Source organism: Oncorhynchus mykiss, chromosome 6 (genome assembly GCF_013265735.2).
Source record: "Oncorhynchus mykiss isolate Arlee chromosome 6, USDA_OmykA_1.1, whole genome shotgun sequence".
In the NCBI taxonomy this organism is placed as follows: domain Eukaryota; kingdom Metazoa; phylum Chordata; class Actinopteri; order Salmoniformes; family Salmonidae; genus Oncorhynchus; species Oncorhynchus mykiss.
In genome coordinates this window covers 81,796,040-81,810,366 of record NC_048570.1, presented here as the reverse complement: position 1 = coordinate 81,810,366, position 14,327 = coordinate 81,796,040, and the positions used below count along the sequence as shown (strand labels likewise).

The window sequence follows — 14,327 nt, the reverse complement described above, 5'->3', positions numbered from 1 at the left end:
GTGTTGTTTTATTTATGATGTAGACTGTTGTTTTGTTGTGATGTGTTGTTTTATTTATGATGTAGACTTGTTTTGTTGTGATGTGTTGTTTTATTTATGATGTAGACTATTGTTTTGTTGTGATGTGTTGTTTTATTTATGATGTAGACTATTGTTTTGTTGTGATGTGTTGTTTTATTTATGATGTAGACTTGTTTTGTTGTGATGTGATGTTTTATTTATGATGTAGACTATTGTTTTGTTGTGATGTGTTGTTTTATTTATGATGTAGACTATTGTTTTGTTGTGATGTGTTGTTTTATTTATGATGTAGACTATTGTTTTGTTTTGTTGTGATGTGTTGTTTTATTTATGATGTAGACTATTGTTTTGTTTTGTTGTGATGTATTGTTTTATTTATGATGTAGACTATTGTTTTGTTTTGTTGTGATGTGTTGTTTTATTTATGATGTAGACTATTGTTTTGTTGTGATGTGTTGTTTTATTTATGATGTAGACTTGTTTTGTTGTGATGTGTTGTTTTATTTATGATGTAGACTTGTTTTGTTGTGATGTGATGTTTTATTTATGATGTAGACTATTGTTTTGTTTTGTTGTGATGTATTGTTTTATTTATGATGTAGACTATTGTTTTGTTTTGTTGTGATGTGTTGTTTTATTTATGATGTAGACTTGTTTTGTTGTGATGTATTGTTTTATTTATGATGTAGACTTGTTTTGTTGTGATGTGTTGTTTTATTTATGATGTAGACTGTTGTTTTGTTGTGATGTTTTGTTTTATTTATGATGTAGACTGTTGTTTTGTTGTGATGTGTTGTTTCATTTATGATGTAGACTGTTATTTTGTTTTGTTGTGATGTTTTGTTTTATTTATGATGTAGACTATTGTTTAGATTTTTTGTGATGTGTTGATTTGTTCCTGTTTGGACCTCAGGAAGAGTAGCAGCTGCCTTGGCAACAGCTAATGGAGATACTTATAAAATACTAAATACTAATACAATCTCTTCCCGATTTGCTGTGTCCTTTCAACGCTCAATGTTCAACTATTCATACGTGTATAATACAGTCAGATATTGAACGTCAGATCAGAGACCAATCAAGTGAATGATGAAAAAACGAGACGTCCCTTCATATTCAGATTAGGTCATGTGGTATAGGTTGTCAAACAAAACCTCCATGGGGAGAATGTATTTATAACTCAGCAATTATTTATGTTCTGAGATAGCTGTTCAAATGCTGAGTATGACATCACAAATTGTGTAAATCTTTGTTTTACTCCCCAAATCTCTCCAGTCCTGTCCTCCACCCTCTCTCTCCTGTTCTTTCTTGGATAATTGCCCAGATTGGTCTGTTTGGTACAGTGCATAGTACTCTCCGGGGAGATTATATGACGTAAAGCTCCTGGTCATATAGCTCCTAAACCACCTATACGCTGTAATTACCAGACATAGAAACTGCACCTATAGTACAATAGTGTCAACTATAAGGGTCAAAGTCAAACAGTGATTTTGGTCTTTAAATTATAATTTCAAAATGGCCTTAAAATGACAATCAAACAGATCGAAATCTGAAATAAATGTTCATATTCTGGCGCTGAATTTCATCTCTACCTGAATGTTTCTGTCATAGGGTGACTATATGAGTTACACAATCTACTATCAGGACAAACAACCCTTTTAATTCATTGTCGTCAATCAAAGGTGAAAAGAATGAAGTCTTACTATTCATTTAGTTCTCAGTTTCCAAAGTAAAGGTCAATGTACTTCAACTGTATATGTAGGCTAATATGCATCCTGATTCAAGATCATTTATGTCCCACAACAACTGAGTTTCCTGTTATAAAACATGGCAAGTGGAGAACTCAATGAACATTCTCCAATTTTCAGGTAATTTCATGCCAGCTTTTCCCCTCTGTAGCTAATTTGGTTATTTTCCAGCTATTTTAGGAGATAATCAAATACATTAACATTGTACAAAAACATATTCTATTCCACTTTGTCTCTGAGGCCTTTTGTTGTGAACGTCTCTGCACAGATGAAGGGTTGTTGTGTTCAGGGAGGGAACAAAGAGGTGTCAGTGTGGAAGCCTACTGGAAACATCTCCTGGTGGTACATCCAGAGACAGGGATATAAATACACCTATTTATTCCAGAGAAACAACTTCAGTTCCTCTAGATCCAGATATATCAAAGACAGTCTTACAGGAACACCTGTTCCCTGAGATATTTGATGAGTAGGCCTATTAGGAAACTACAGGACTAGTTGTAGTAGCCTATTAGGAAACTACAGGACTGGTTGTAGTAGGCCTATTAGGAAACTACAGGACTAGTTGTAGTAGGCCTATTAGGAAACTACAGGACTAGTTGTAGTAGGCCTATTAGGAAACTACAGCACTAGTTGTAGTAGGTCTATTAGGAATCTACAGGATTAGTTGTAGTAGGCCTATTAGGAATCTACAGGACTAGTTGTAGTAGGCCTATTAGGAATCTACAGGACTAGTTGTAGTAGCCCTATTAGGAAACTACAGGACTAGTTGTAGTAGGCCTATTAGGAATCTACAGCACTAGTTGTAGTAGGCCTATTAGGAAACTACAGGACTAGTTGTAGTAGGCCTATTAATAAACTACAGGACTAGTTGTAGTAGGCCTATTAGGAAACTACAGCACTAGTTGTAGTAGGCCTATTAGGAAACTACAGGACTAGTTGTAGTAGGCCTATTAGGAAACTACAGGACTAGTTGTAGTAGGCCTATTAGGAAACTACAGGACTAGTTGTAGTAGGCCTATTAATAAACTACAGGACTAGTTGTAGTAGGCCTATTAGGAAACTACAGCACTAGTTGTAGTAGGCCTATTAGGAAACTACAGGACTAGTTGTAGTAGGCCTATTAGGAAACTACAGCACTAGTTGTAGTAGGCCTATTAGGAAACTACAGGACTAGTTGTAGTAGGCCTATTAGGAAACTACAGGACTAGTTGTAGTAGGCCTATTAGGAAACTACAGGACTGGTTGTAGTAGGCCTATTAGGAAACTACAGCACTAGTTGTAGTAGGCCTATTAGGAAACTACAGCACTAGTTGTAGTAGGCCTATTAGGAAACTACAGGACTAGTTGTAGTAGGCCTATTAGGAAACTACAGGACTAGTTGTAGTAGGCCTATTAGGAAACTACAGCACTAGTTGTAGTAGGCCTATTAGGAATCTACAGCACTAGTTGTAGTAGGCCTATTAGGAAACTACATGACTAGTTGTAGTAGGCCTATTAGGAAACTACAGGACTAGTTGTAGTATGCCTATTAGGAAACTACAGCACTAGTTGTAGTAGGCCTAATGCTGGTGGTTTACAGCTATGTAAGAAATGAGGAGGACCATGTAGTATACCACTCATCATCATCATCATCATCATCACAACCATTACCTGTACAAGACAGTCGATTCAGATAAACTTGATAAACATTATCATAATCCCCATGTCGGATTTGGCCAATGGCGTGCTGTGACATCAAATAGCCACATAACCCTGCACCAATCAAATCGCGTTCCTCTCACGAGCCACACCCACTGGTCCTCCCCCCAGCCATCCCTCATGCACTGTGCTGCTACCGGATGCAGTTGTCATGGAGATGGAAAAGGACCCAGCTTACACTCGTCGTGCTGTTGCCATGGAAATCCCCGTGGCAGCAGCATCGCTCTCTGTAGCGCCAGGAGAGCCGGAGGAGCAGCGCGAGCCCGCCCTACCCTTTCAGCACCGTGGACAGCACCATAGGACCAGACCGCCGTTCAACCACGGGAGATTTTATATGCTGATAGTTATCGGAGAAATCTCAACGGACCACCACCTTCAGTCTGCCAAAAAACACATAAAACAGGGTGAGTGGGCTACTTGACTGGGGATTATAAGTCTTTACACATCTTTCTAAACTGTTGAAGTTCAAGATTGCCCACAAAGATTTTGTTTTATGTAAAAATGTAGTTTGTTTAAATGTCAGAGGCTTGACCCCTATGCATTGGCCTGCACTTGCAATATTCAAATGTACGACAAAAGTCAAACCAAAGAGTTTTTTAGAACAAGCTGTGACTGTTAGGAATATTGTCATCTAATTCATCCGTTGCAGCGGATCTAAAAGGGAGCGGATGACGACTACATCTCTAACGTAGGCTGCAGCATGAGTGGGTTGGATTTCACATTGAACAGAGCTGTTTGGTAACGCATACATAGAGGACACTGCACCAGATGTATAGCCCCCTATATGGCTGAATATAGCAATACGCAACACAAAACTATTCTACTGTATGTGAGATCCTGAATGGTTTCTGGTATAAAGGGTTGAATTACTCTTTATAGTTTGCAATGGATTATTCTCCATAGTTATTACAGTTGACTAGAATAACTAAGAATTTGCAAATGTGCAATCAGTAGGCCCTACTGGGTTATCTGAAACACTGGAATATAGATGAAAGGAAATCATTCCAGACAAAAAAAACATGATGTGAATGTGATGTTAAATTATTCTAGAGAAAAGTGTGACGGGTCATTGAATACTGTTGTGCATGGAGGCAACACACTGGCCAATCAAGACAAAAAACAAACCCTGCCCTGATGTCTCTTCCTGACTCAATAGACACTCTATTAAATAAGAACTGGCATCATTCAGGGAAACAGCTTGCATACTGAGTAGCTCACTGTTTACAGTGGGCGTAATTAGGTTCATCATATAACTGCCAATATTAATAACAATCATCTTCCTACAAGAGGTTATTTCCCAACCCAGTCATTTTCCGATGTTATTGTACATTAGGGGTTATCAGCTCAGTGCTCGAAGGCCATGGTGTTTCATGGTTTTTATTCCATGCCTTTGATTCAGCAGATGGTGAAAGACAGGTGTGTTCCCTCTCCAGCCTATTAGTAGAAATCTACCAATCAGTGCCAAGGAGCAATAACAACCAGCAGGGTCATGTTCATTTGGTCACGCAATAGAAATCAGACCCTAGACAGGCCCCTCCACTCCAACAGTTTGTTGTATAGTTACAGAGCATTATGGGTCATGTAGTGCATCATGCTACATTTGTTATTGTGTGTTAACAGGACTGCGGTCGTGGGACATCGATCTGACTCTGTGCGACCTGAACAGAGAGCTACAGCTCTTCGCGACGCGACACTCTGCCCAGTTCTCCTCAGAGGTCAAAGGTCAGTCCTGTTCAGGATCAAAGGTGACAGTTTGGGGTTGCACAACTCACATAGACAAACGGACCTTGCAATAAATTAGCACGTTCAAAGGGATCGAGGCGAGGCGCAGAATCACTCATCTTGATCACATAATGAGTCGTTTTTCAGGATGCAAGGGAATTTGTCGATCAGTGATTCTGAGCAGTCCGACTGCAATATAGTCAGTCAATCTCAAACATACATACTAACGAGAGGAGAGGAACTGACGAACAGTGTCATCCCATCGTCTTGAGTCTAGTGTTTCTGTGTGTCATGTCTGCTTGGTTTGTGTGTTTACCACATTTTACAGAAAAAGCTGAAAAACAGATGTAACGTTTCCTCATATTTCCTCCTTATGAGCCTAATCGATAAAAAGTTGATACATCAGCCCTGATGCCGTCTGGACAGCTTTGCTCTGTTATTACACTAACTAGCTTTTGAAAGGTTTTGCTCCTGGTGACAGGAGCCGTTTGAGAATTCATGGGTTACGTCCCAAATAGTACCCTATTCCCTATTTGGTGCGCTACTTTTGACCAGAGCCCTGGTTCCTTAAAGGGCTCTAAAGGAAGTCGCACACTCATCTCTACTGCTGTGGGGTTTTTTTTACCAACACTTCGGCCAAAGAACAGGGTTCTTTCAGAGCTGTAGTTAGTTGCTGCAAGAACTTGCAGGGGGCCTTATCATTGACATCCACCTGGCTGTCTGTCTGCGGTTATGACTGCTGAAGGACACATATACACATCTACAGTGCCTAGTGAAAGTCTACACACTCCTTGCACAGTTGTCACAATTTGCTGACTTAAAATTAAATCTAAAAAATGAATCTACACAACCTGCTTAACATTTTCAAAGTGAAGGAAAAAGGATAGAACATTATTGAAATTAATAACAAATAAAAAATGCCTTGATTACGTACAGTTGAAGTCGGAAGTTTACATACACCTTAGCCAAATACATTTAAACTCAGTTTTTCACAATTCCTGATACTTAATCCTAGTAAAAATACCCTGTTTTAGGTCAGTTAGGATCACCACTTTATTTTAAGAATGTGAAATGTCAGAATAATAGTAGAGAGAATGATTTATTTCAGCTTTTATTTCTTTCATCACATTCCCAGTGGGTCAGAAGTTTACATACACTCAGTTAGTATTTATTAGCATTACCTTTAAATTGTTTAACTTGGGTCAAACATATCAGGTAGCCTTCCACAAGCTTCCTACAATAAATGGGGTGAATTTTGGCCCATTCCTCCTGACAGAGCTGGTGTAACTGAGTAAGGTTTGTAGGCCTCCTTGCTCGCACACGTTTTTTCAGTTCTGCCCACAGTCACGACTTCCGCCGAAGACTGTCCCTCTCCTTGTTCCGGCGGCATTCGGCGGTCGACGTCACCGGCCTTCTAGCCATCGCCGATCCACTTTTCATTTTCCATTTGGTTTGTCTTCGTCTTACACACCTGGTTTCAATTCCCCTATTACTTGTTCATTATTTAAGCCTCTGTTCCCCCCATGTCTGTTTGTGAGTAATTGTTTGTATGTAGTACGGTCCGTTAATGTGGGCTCTCTTTATTGTATCGCATTTGTATATTTTGAGTAAAGTAAGTTTATTTACTCATATCTGCTGTCCTGCGACCTGACTCCTCTACACCAGCTACACACAGACCGCATGACAGAATTACTCACCTGGAATGGAGTTAGCAGGAGCAGACGCCCTCCCTGTGGCAGTAGAGGAGCGCGTCCAGCAGCACGCCACCATGTTGCAACGTCTGGGCACAGCCATGGATCGCGTGCTGCAAACGATGGATTGTTGTGAGAGAGGAGGAGGTCGTCCAGCGCCTCCACCAGCCCCACTACAGCAGGCCCCACTGTCCACCCCTCCTTCACCCGGTTCCAGCGGGATTCGGCTCACGCTCCCGAGGGAGTATGATGGGACGGCTGCCGGATGCCAGGGGTTCCTACTCCAGCTGGAGCTCTACCTTGCGACTGTCCACCCGGCTCCTTCGGGACGTGAGAGCGTGTCCGCCCTCTTCACCTGTCTCTCAGGCAAAGCCCTGGAATAAGAAATGCCGTATGGAGTGAAGGAGACGCAGCATTGGACCATTACGCAGAGTTCACCCGCCGCTTTCGGTTAGTTTTTGACCACCCGCCTGAGGGTCGAGCAGCGGGTGAACGTCTGTTCCACCTGACGTAGAGGGCAAGCAGCGCGCAGGATTTCGCTTTGGACTTCCGGACCCTGGCCGCCAGCGCGGTATGGAACGACAGTGACCTGATCGATCACTACCGGTGCAGTCTGCACGAGGACGTCCATCGGGGGTTGGCCTGCCGAGACTCCACCCTCACGTTGGACCAGCTGGTGGACCTGTCCATCAGCTGCACTACTTTGGTGCACTACTCAAATCAGAGAGCCCTGATCAAAATAAGTGCACTATAAAAGGAATAAAGTGCCACTTGGGACACAGCTCTGTCTAAAGGGGTTGGAATATGAATGATGGGGGTATCAAAAATATGTCTTACCTAAAAATAAATACCATAACCATGCAAGGCTTTGATAAAAAATTCATATATTGAGAACTGAAGTGAAACCTAAAGCAAGTCATACACACAACCCTATCCTACTGAGGTGAATATAAAAGGTGTGTGAGTGGGGGGGCATACATGACAAACACATTTTTACATGGGGAAAGATGATAGCCTCTGTCCCTCAGGAAGTGGATTTGAATACTGAGCACAGCGACGTTCTAGTTTGGTATGCCAGACTACATGTCTTGTCTGACAGCTCACCATTTGCATACCGCTGTTTGATCCTCCATCTCTACATAATCTCACATCAGGTTGCTATTGGACCAATCCACCAATCCAAATCCATTTGATTAGGATGCACTGTGCCTGTTTTGGGTACTCTGTCAACACCTGACAAACACTTATTCCTTTACTTGACTGTTTTACCTACCTGGATCTCTCTGTCTCTCTGACAGTTTTATCTCCTATATTTTCCTTGCTTGTTGTCCCCCTCTATCTTACATCCCTACATTATTACTCTCCCTCTATACTTGCAGCTCTCTCATGAACAAAACAATGTCCTACACTAATGATGATTTTACCAGTAATTAAATGCCTCCTTCTCACCTCTCTCTTTCTGTCATCCTCCCTCCATCTCACCACCTCATTTGATTTATTCTCACAGTCCCTCTCTCTTTGCACACTCCCTACTTTCTCTCTCTCCCTCTTACATACCATCTCTCCTCTCCCTCCCACCTCCCATCTCTCTCTTCTCTCTCTCTCTCTCTTCTACTCTCTCACTGCCCACCTCCTCTATATCTCTGTCTTTATCTCTACTCTCACTTCCTAACATCTTTCATCTCCCTCTCTCACTCCTCACCCTCTCTCTCCTACCTCCATGCCCCCCCCCCCCTCTCTCTCTCTGTCTCTCTGTCTCTCTCTCACTCTGTCTCTCTCTTCTACACTCTCTCTCTCTCTCTCTCTTTGGGTGAGTGAAGCTTGACTAAAGCACGATGGGGCTTGTAGGCGCCAGTGCTGAGGTCTGCATAAAATAGCATCGCTCACCCTGAGCCCCCTGTTTTCAGGCAGAGAGCAATAACTCAGACCTGCTCCAGCCCAGCCTTGGATCCAGGCTTTGCTTTGAGAAAGACACCATATTTCTGAGGTTGGCAGGTGGCATTACCATTAACCCTTGCCAGCACTGAATAAGACCTCAACTCAGCGGTGGGTTCCTGTGTTGTTACTGCTTAGTGTTCTGTTACATTCAGACCCCTATAGACGGCTACTGGCAGACCCCCATAGACTGTTACCGGCAGACCACCATAGATTGTTACTGGCAGACCCCCAGACTGCTACTGGTAGAACCCCATAGACGGCTACTGGTAGACCCCCATAGACTACTACTGGCAGACCCCAATAGACTACTACTGGCAGACCCTAATAGACGGCTACTGGTAGACCCCCATAGACTACTACTGGCAGACCCCCATAGACTACTACTGGCAGAACCCCATAGACTGTTACTGGCAGACCACCATAGATTGTTACTGGCGGACTCCAACAAACTGCTACTGTTAGACCACCATAGACTACTACTGGCAGACCCCCATAGACGGCTACTGGCAGACCCCCATAGACTGATACTGGCAGACCCCCATAGACTACTACTGGCAGACCACCATAGATTGTTACTGGCGGACTCCAATAAACTGCTACTGTTAGACCCCCATAGACTACTACTGGCAGACCACCATAGATTGTTACTGGCGGACTCCAACAAACTGCTACTGTTAGACCACCATATACTACTACTGGCAGACCCCCATAGATTGTTACTGGCAGACCCCCATAGACTGTTACTGGCAGACCCCCATAGACTACTACTGGCAGACCACCATAGATTGTTACTGGCGGACTCCAACAAACTGCTACTGTTAGACCACCATATACTACTACTGGCAGACCCCCATAGACTGATACTGGCAGACCCCCATAGATTGTTACTGGCAGACCCCCAGACTGCTACTGGTAGAACCCCATAGACGGCTACTGGTAGACCCCCATAGACGGCTACTGGTAGACCCCCATAGACTACTACTGGCAGACCCTAATAGACGGCTACTGGTAGACCCCCATAGACGGCTACTGGTAGACTCCCATAGACTACTACTGGTAGACCCCCATATACTACTACTGGCAGACCCCCATAGACTGCTACTGGCAGACCCCCATAGACTACTACTGGCAAACCACCATAGATTGTTACTGGCAGACTCCAATAAACTGCTACTGTTAGACCACCATAAACTGTTGCTGGCAGACCCCCATAGACTGTTACTGGCAGACTCCCATAGACTGTTACTGGCAGACCCCCATAGACTGTTACTGGCAGACCCCCATAGACTGTTACTGGCAAGTGCCAGAACACAGCAGGGACAATAAGAGAGAGCTTCTATATTATTCAGTTTGTCACCTTGTATGTTCTTCAGTTTATCACCTTGTATGTTCTTCAGTTTGTCACCTTGTATGTTCTTCAGTTTATCACCTTGTATGTTCTTCAGTTTATCACCTTGTATGTTCTTCAGTTTGTCACCTTGTATGTTCTTCAGTTTATCACCTTGTATGTTCTTCAGTTTATCACCTTGTATGTTCTTCAGTTTATCACATTGTATGTTCTTCAGTTTATCACCTTGTATGTTCTTCAGTTTATCACCTTGTATGTTCTTCAGTTTATCACATTGTATGTTCTTCAGTTTATCACCTTGTATGTTCTTCAGTTTATCACCTTGTATGTTCTTCAGTTTATCACCTTGTACGTCAGTGTTTCCAAACTCAGTCCTAGGGTTTTGCTCTAACACGACACAGCTGATTCCAATAATGAACTCATCATCATGCTTTGATTATTTGAATGAGATGTGTACAGTAGTGCTAGGGAATAACAAACAGAAGGTTTGGGCTCCCCAGGACTGTGTTTGGTAACTGCTGTATATTAAATGTGTTGTCTCATGTGTACAGTATGCAGGTTAGCTGTATCATCTGACTAGAACTAGTCAAGCTAACTAACTGAAATGATGCTTAGTGCTGCATTAATGCTCAGTATAGGTCCCTCAAATGATCATTTATACCTCGAAGCCAGTTCCACAGCTTTTCTTTCATTCTTCCCCTCTAATCAGGGAGTAGGACTGATTTAGACCTGGGCTACCAGGTGGGTGCAAGTCATTTTCAGGTACACTCTTAGAAAAAAGGTTTCCAAAGGGGTTCTTCAGCTGTCCCCATAGAAGAACCTCAGGTAGAAACCTTTTTGGTTCCATGTAGAACCCTTTGTGGTTTTACATGGAACCCAAGAAGGTTCTACATGGAACCAAAAATGGTGCTTCAAAGGGTTCTCCTATGTGGACAGACGAAGAACCCGTTTAGGTTTTAGATAGCACCTTTTTGAACAGAAAAGCAGCAGTTGTCCGGACGTCGTAGGGTAAGATTTGAACACCCCTGTCAAAGGTTCTGATCTGTTTTCTGATGTATTTCTTGATTCCATTCCTCTTCTACCACTAAATATGTTATAGGAACTAGTGTTCACTGATGATCATCCTAAAGAATACATCATGTGGCACACACCGTCATAACTACAACCTCTCAGTTCATTGGTTCCTTTTAGACAACCAGATAAAGTACATGAACGAGGGCCTCACTCAGGTGAATTGTCATCTAATATATTCTCAGGTTTGATAGAAAATGCAGTTGAATACATGCCATGCTAAACAGTTCATCACCCGTGTGAATGGAGGTGTGTTTGCTCTAGCAGAGTTAAATCAACACTGCCAGGAAATTGAAGTGTGTAGTTTAATCACTGCACCAGAAGCGCTGGCCAAATATAGAAAGTGAGAATCTGAGGATTTGGTTCAGATTGTGTTTGGATGTGTACAGAGATTAAGAGCACCAATGCTTGCCTGTTTTGTTAAAGATGATCATATTGTTATAATAAATTGTGTTTATAGTTGATCCTTCTAAATGATTTAAGTAGCACTGCGGATGACCACACTACAGCCTTGCACTCGTTAAAACGTTGTGCAACACTTTGTATGACCATTCAGCCCTTCTTTTCTTTTGATTGAATATGAACCATGTTTTCTTACCCCCCCCCTCCCCCCAACTCCAGAGAATGTGAGAGGACTCAAATGGTAGAAAGCATAAACTACAGATGAATGAGATGAGTGTCCAGAATGAGGCAGGAAGAAACAGAGTCTGAGTGCAGAGTCCCAGAGGACTATGGGACTTTAAAGCCAGGGAGAGGCGCTGTGCGGCTGTCTCTGTCACTTGGCAGTGGGAAAAGACCCTGTGGTGTGTGTAAAAGAGAGGAAGAGGGAGGGAAGGACCAACTTCTGGAGGAAGAAAGAGAAGAGGATACAGAGGGAGTGAGGGAGAGAAAGAGAGCAAGGGACGGGGTAGAGAGAGAAAGAGACATACAGACAATGTGAGGCTACAGGGAAGTCTCTAATGTTTAAGTAGAGAGAGAACTATGGATATTCAGCCTTTAAGGGTCCCTACAGATCTCTCAACATAAAATGGGTTTAGAAGGTCAGGTTCAAAGGCTTTGCCCCACAGTCAGCACTTCAAATAGGCCAACAACATCAAGAGATACCTAAGAATAAGTGTCTGTTCCAAACCAGCTCTTATAAGACACACATTTACATTTAGTCATTTAGCAGACGCTCTCATCCAGAATTATCTGTGAATACAAAACATGTGTTGTATGTATTGGAGGCTAACAATGATCCTGACACCAAAAGAAAACAGATAATTCCAGAAATATCAGATGTGTTTCTTTAACTGTCATCATGATTTGGATCCCTGCAGAGATGTTGGTTAAAGGGTTAGGGGGAATCAATTCATCACAATGACTAATTTCTTCTGGGTTGGGACAGTGCTCCCCTAAGGTGATGTTACCACGGTGACCGAAAATCTCAGGCGAGTCTGACTCACTCCACTGGTTTGGATGAATATGAGAGAGGGATCAATCAAAGCTTCAAGTTCCTTGGCGTGCACATCACTGACAAACTGAAATGGACCACCCACACAGACAGTGTGGTGAAGAAGGCGCAACAGAGCCTCTTCAACCTCAGGAGGCTAAAGAAATTTGTCTTGTCACCTAAAACCCTCACAAACTTTTACAGATGCACAATTGAAAGCATCCTGTCGGGCTTTATCACCGCTTGGTACGGCAACTGCACCGCCCACAACCGCAAGGCTCTCCAGAGGGTGGTGCGATCTGCCCAGCGCATCACCAGGGGCAAACTACCCGCCCTCCATGACACCTACAGCAACCGATGTCACAGGAAGGCCAAAAATATCATCAAGGACATCAACAACCCAAACCACTGCCTGTTCACCCCGCTATCATCCAGAAGGTGAGGTCAGTACAGGTGCATCAAAGCTGGGACCGAGAGACTGAAACACAGCTTCTATCTCAAGGCCATCAGACTATTAAACAGCCATCACTAGCACATTAGAGGCTGCTGCCTATAGGCATAGACTAGTAATCACTGGCCACTTTACGGAATGGAACACTAGTCACTTTAATAATGTTCACATATCTGGCATTTCTCATCTCATATGTATATACAGTATTCTATACTATTCTATGGTATCTTAGTCACTTAATGTTTACATATCTGGTATTACTCATCTCATGTGTATATACTGTATTCTATACTATTCTATGTTATCTTAGTCACTTAATGTTCACATATCTGGCATTTCTCATCTCATATGTATATACAGTATTCTATACTATTCTATGGTATCTTAGTCACTTAATAATGTTTACATATCTTTCATTACTCATCTCATATGTATATACTGTATTCTATACTATTCTATGGTATCTTAGTCACTTAATGTTTACATATCTGGTATTACTCATCTCATGTGTATATACTGTTTTCTATACTATTCTACAGTATCTCATTCACTTAATAATGTTTACATATCTTGTATTACTCATCTCATATGTACATACTGTTTTTGAAACTATTCTACTGTATCTTAGTCCGTTCCGCTCTGACATCGCTCGTCCATATGTACAGTATATAGTCTTAATTCATTCCTACTTCAATTTGTGTGTATTGGGTATATGTTGTGTAATTTGTTAGATATTACTTGTTAGATATTACTGCACTGTCAGAGCTAGAAGAACAAGCGTTTCGCTACACCCGCAATAACATCTGCTAATCACGTGAATGTGACCAATACAATTTGAAGGCGCTGAGCAAATGACATAATAATGAATATAGTAATACATATCTATATAGCAGTAAATGGGTGCTTGTTTCAGTCAGAAGTATGTTCTGCTTCCTATAGGTCATTTACTGTACCCAGAAATGTATTGTGTTTTATTTCATGGTGTATTGGTTTTTCGTATTGTGTGTGAAGTTGACTGGGTCTCCATTAGACCCTTAGGAAAGTCCTTTCACAGACCAGTAAGCAGTGAGCCTTGTGGGAAGAAGGTGGGAATTGCGTGAAATGACTCTCATTGGCTTAGAAAGGTCACAGAGGATAAATCGATTTGACGTTGAATGCAGTGAAACTAGGAGAGAGAGAGAGAGTGTGTGTGTCTGTGTTTGTGTGTGTG

At 42.2% G+C, this 14,327-nt stretch overlaps 1 protein-coding gene across 6 annotated transcripts in view; it reads left to right on the top strand.

Moving 5' to 3' along the window:
- The first annotated feature begins 3,606 nt into the window (after positions 1-3,606).
- Positions 3,607-14,327, top strand: part of LOC110506834 (microtubule-associated protein 1B) — a 64,224-nt gene continuing 53,503 nt past the window's right edge. For all 6 annotated transcript variants that reach the window (XR_005052252.1, XR_005052251.1, XR_005052250.1 and 3 more), the window contains exons 1-2: positions 3,607-3,868; positions 5,085-5,186. Coding sequence is in view for 2 of the 6 variants with exons in the window: in XM_036981085.1 (XP_036836980.1) it covers positions 3,616-3,868; positions 5,085-5,186 (355 nt within the window). In the remaining 4 variants the exon portion in view is untranslated. The remainder of the gene's footprint in view (positions 3,869-5,084; positions 5,187-14,327) is intronic.